Below are 4291 nucleotides of genomic sequence, written 5' to 3' on the forward strand. Positions count from 1 at the left end.
AATTTTTTTCCAAGGACTCTACTTAGACGAGTTACCCCTTATGAGATCATAAAACAATTTTTTTTGTGACTTTTTTGACCTACCTCATTTTCTTTGATACCCCCTTTCAGCCCCAGTGGTCAGTGGTTGCCAGGATTTGCCGTAGGCGTTTCGTTTCGTAAAGATATCCTGAAAACTTCAAGTCTCTAGCAGCACATCTCCTTCCAGTGAAACAGACACACAGACACGAGGTCGTTTGCATAAGCCCGCTAGATAGCTTTTCTACAGCAGAAGGGCGGGCTAAAATCCGGTATCGTAGCGATATCGAAATCACTATGGAACAGATATGCAAAATGAGTCTAGTATTGCTGAAGGGTTCGAGAGCATTAGTAAATTTAAAAAAATTGAGTAAAAATCTAGTAAATTACTTAAAGACATGTCATAAACCGCACTTACTTTGCTCATTAGTTACACTTTTACCGGATGCACGCATGGAGGTGGCTGTTCCGCTTATCCAGGCCGCCCAATTTTGATGGAATAACTCGCACATTCTACTATTACGAGCGGACATAATCATATTTCTGTTCTATTTTGCTCGAAGCTTCGAACGTTTGTACAGGTTTTGGGCTTTCAATTCTTCATGAACTTCAATTACACATTTCAAGTTCTCGCCGCATTTGAGCATTTGAGCACAGAGGACCGACATTAATACTCCATGTGGCCACAGCGGTAGGCCAGACGTAAGACCAATAATGAACGCAAGGATGGATTACTGATTCTTGTAGGGGAGGCAAACATTTTAAAGGGCTGTTAATCAGGCGGTGAGGAGAGGAGTATCTCTTATCCTACGTCCCCGCGTTAAACCCGTTCCAGTTTGTATTCAGTCCGTATGGCGGTGGTGCTTCTACCAAAGCATTCTTCAATTTCTATTTCGAAGTCAGAAAACAATAATACCTACCCTTCATTAATGTTTAAGATTGCGTTTCCGTTTCATTTGGGCCATTTTTGGCAAATTACTAAAAAAAACCCAGTAATTTTCGGAAATTTGTCCAGGTAGATTTAAAGATCTCTATCATCATCTAATAGTGGAGAGAGTATTTGCTCAAAGGGCTATCGGAACCTACTTTTAACAGTCGGTCGACAACCTTTCGACGTCCATGCTACTCAGGTCCCTATCCTATTCGTAAGGAGGGTGGAAATATTGATACCAAATAGCGGAATATCAAATTCAAAAGACCGACACGACGATTTATCGATGCGATCGCTATCAATATAGATGCGGTATCGCACATTCTTCTCGCACCTTGTTCTTCTCGCGGTACTCGACCGTCTCCTTCATGAGGCAGAGGAAGAACGTGGTCATGCCCCTGAAGACAGTCCGGAAGGGGAGCAGCTTGACGAACACGGGGTGGATGGAGACGAGGAAGAAGCGGAAGAGACCCAGCAGGTTGCGGCTGAACAGCTCGCGCGACATGAGGTAGAACTCGTCGCTCTCACCCCTGACCGTGTTGCAGTCGATGCCGAAGGCCACCGACCCGATCACGTCCGTGCTGTAGCGGGTTAGCAGCTCCTTGAACTCCACCTGCAACCCCAGTCAACGATCACAACGAGCCCTCTCCCGGTCCAGCAGCGTCCAGCATCCAGCGTACGCCACGGGGGAGGAGCGCGGCGAGCGGACTGTACAGCGTCCCGCCAAACAGGCCACTCCGGCACATGCTCGCCTTTTCGGTGCAAATGCAGGAAAACTGTTCGATAGGTCTATGATCCCGCTACATTTCCTCGCCATCAGTAATCGTCCCCGATCAACAGTGCTCGTACTGGCACCGGGGCGACATAACTCAAAATCGGGTATTTAGACCCTGTGTCACAAAGAGAGGAGGGATGTGGGCGTTGCTGACTACTTACCTCAGGTAGTAACCACACATCGGGTTATCCTCAGCTGCCGCGCGTCCTGCGCCCGGTGGCGGCCTCGAGAACATAGTACCCGAGAAGCGGATATTTGTATACAATTTTGGATTAAGTTTTTGATATGACCAACCACATGTGGTTGCGTTTCTTTGCGTTTCGACTATGAACAATAATGTGGTATGTGTTGTGAATAGGCAAATTTCGCCACACGATAATAACAACCGCTTACCTGTACTGACCGCTTAGAAAACCGCTCACCTGTGCAGACTGTTTGGAAAACCGCTGAAATGGATCTTCTATGCATTTTGAGATATTGGTATCAAGCGATTCTCAAAAGACGCTGATTATAATGATACCGATAACTCAAAATGTGTAAAAATGTCATTTGAGCGGTTTTCCAAACAGTCTGCAGAGGTAAGCGGCTTTCTAAACGCTCGCTAGAGGGGGGAGGTTTCTAAACGCTCGCTAGAGGAAAGCGGCTCTTACTCTCGCTTGTCGATTTGTCCGTATCAAAATTGGTAACCGATTGACACGTGAAAAAAAGGTGACTAATCACTGTATCACACACGGAAAAAAATGACTTCGTTGTCAGGATCGATTATGTTTGGTAGGGTAAATTCGATAGCTGGAATCGAGAATCCGAGACCCACAACCAAGGGTTGGTTGCCATGACCGGACACTTGTACGAATAGAACAAACCCCAGCTTGGTTCTCTTCGTACAAGTGTCCGGTCGTGAGAACCAACCCCTGCTTGTGAGTATCGGATTCTCGATTCCAGCTATCGAATTTAGCCTACCAAACAGAACTGATCCCCACAACAAAGTCTTTTTTTTCCGTGCAACCACACAACTACCATATTTATTTTCCTGGCGTCCCTACAGGCCAACAATAGGCAACAGGGTGATCAATTAAATTGTCAAGTGACTAATTTTGCTCTGAAATTATTCTTTGAACCCTCGTACATACAACAGTGTACTCAAGAGAGATATCATTTTGAATTCGTTTTCGAGACATTTCAAAGGTCAGGTCGAAAACCTGCCAACAGAGGTGTCAATTTTCTTTTAGCTGTAGAGTGCATTTAATCTTCCTCCTACCTCGTTGTCAGCCTTCGCGGCCTTGTCCCGCACCGCCTCATTCAGTTGATCGGTGATGCCGGACATCAAGGGAAACATGCCCTTGAGTTTGCCCGAGGTAAAAGTGGGGCTCAGCTTCATCCTTAGGTTTTTCCATCGTGCGCCTTCTAGGAAGAAAAGGTTCTGGCTGAAAGGATCACTCTCGTCAGTGGGGTTGCCGCGACCGTGAAAACTGCCGAAACATGAAAATTTTTAATTCAAACAGAAACTTTATGCCCACCCACACTGTTATATATTGGAAGTTTTCGAAACAATTGACGTATTGTTTTACCGTAGAATCAAGGCTCCATAACTTATTTCTTAACAGCCTGTCACGTTTTTTTAAGAGGGAAAGTTATAACTTGTTTAAAAATGGCTACACTGAGAATTACAAGGCAGGACGGACCCCGACCTTAAAAAGAAAATTTAAATATGATATTTTTTTGGTTTAAGAACGTTAATATGTCGTTTACTTCGAAAACATCCCTTCTACTCTACCTAATTTATATTACCCCTGCCTTACATTACCTAGGGGATAGCAGGTACCATTTGGAATATGTGAGGTGAGGCAGGGGGTTCAATGCTTCAGGTTATGATAGTCAGGGATGCTATACTTATGCTAGGCAGAGATGCCCTAATTTTGTTAAACGTGTCCTTACTGGCTAAAGTCCTTCGTGAGGATGGCCTTGGTGACTTCCGGGTCGATGGGGACCAGGACTGGGCGCCGCGCCTGGAACGTGCCCACGAAGCGCTCCTTGCCCTTGTACTTCTGGTAGATGGGCGTGAGCAGCTCGTAGAAAGGCTTGCCGAAGGGCAGGCCGCCGCCACCGTCGCCTGTCAGCGAGAAGGGGTTGCAGGACACGATGCCCCTGTCAGTCCAGTAGCTGAAGTTGCGTGTGAAGTAGTACCAGACGGCAGCCAGTAGCGCGGCCACGGCCGCGAGCACGGAGGGCACAATCATGGCGGGAGTAGGGAAGCACTGCGAAAATTAAAGGTATGCCGAGCACTGCTGTTAGAAATTTTCGGAAACTTCCCAGTTTTTAAACGGTGAAATTCTTCTCTTTTTTATAAATTTAAAATTCATTCGCCATAATTCGACGCGTCCGTCGAACAAAGCAACATCTGCAGAGCGCCCGGTAACAAAGACGAATCTGTGAAGGATCTCTTATCATCACATAGCTGAAACACGAAAAAGAGACAGCCCCACTGAACAGGCAAAAAGGCCCTTCGGTTTTTTACATATGCTCTACACTCTTAGTTTCTTACGAAGAGAAGTCTTCGTATTATAAAGA

At 46.0% G+C, this 4291-nt stretch overlaps 1 protein-coding gene across 3 annotated transcripts in view; it reads right to left on the bottom strand.

Moving 5' to 3' along the window:
* The window catches only part of LOC113210637 (cytochrome P450 6A1), a 23905-nt gene that overhangs the window by 15776 nt on the left and 3838 nt on the right, over positions 1–4291 (bottom strand). For all 3 annotated transcript variants that reach the window (XM_052271939.1, XM_052271937.1, XM_052271936.1), the window contains exons 2-4: positions 3659–3978; positions 2982–3192; positions 1283–1561 (exon numbers count right to left, since the gene is read on the bottom strand). In XM_052271939.1, coding sequence (XP_052127899.1) covers positions 1283–1561; positions 2982–3192; positions 3659–3960 — 792 coding nt within the window. In that variant the 5' untranslated portion in view covers positions 3961–3978. The remainder of the gene's footprint in view (positions 1–1282; positions 1562–2981; positions 3193–3658; positions 3979–4291) is intronic.

This window comes from Frankliniella occidentalis, unplaced genomic scaffold (assembly GCF_000697945.3).
Source record: "Frankliniella occidentalis isolate FOCC.00 unplaced genomic scaffold, Focc_3.1 Scaffold179, whole genome shotgun sequence".
NCBI lineage: Eukaryota > Metazoa > Arthropoda > Insecta > Thysanoptera > Thripidae > Frankliniella > Frankliniella occidentalis.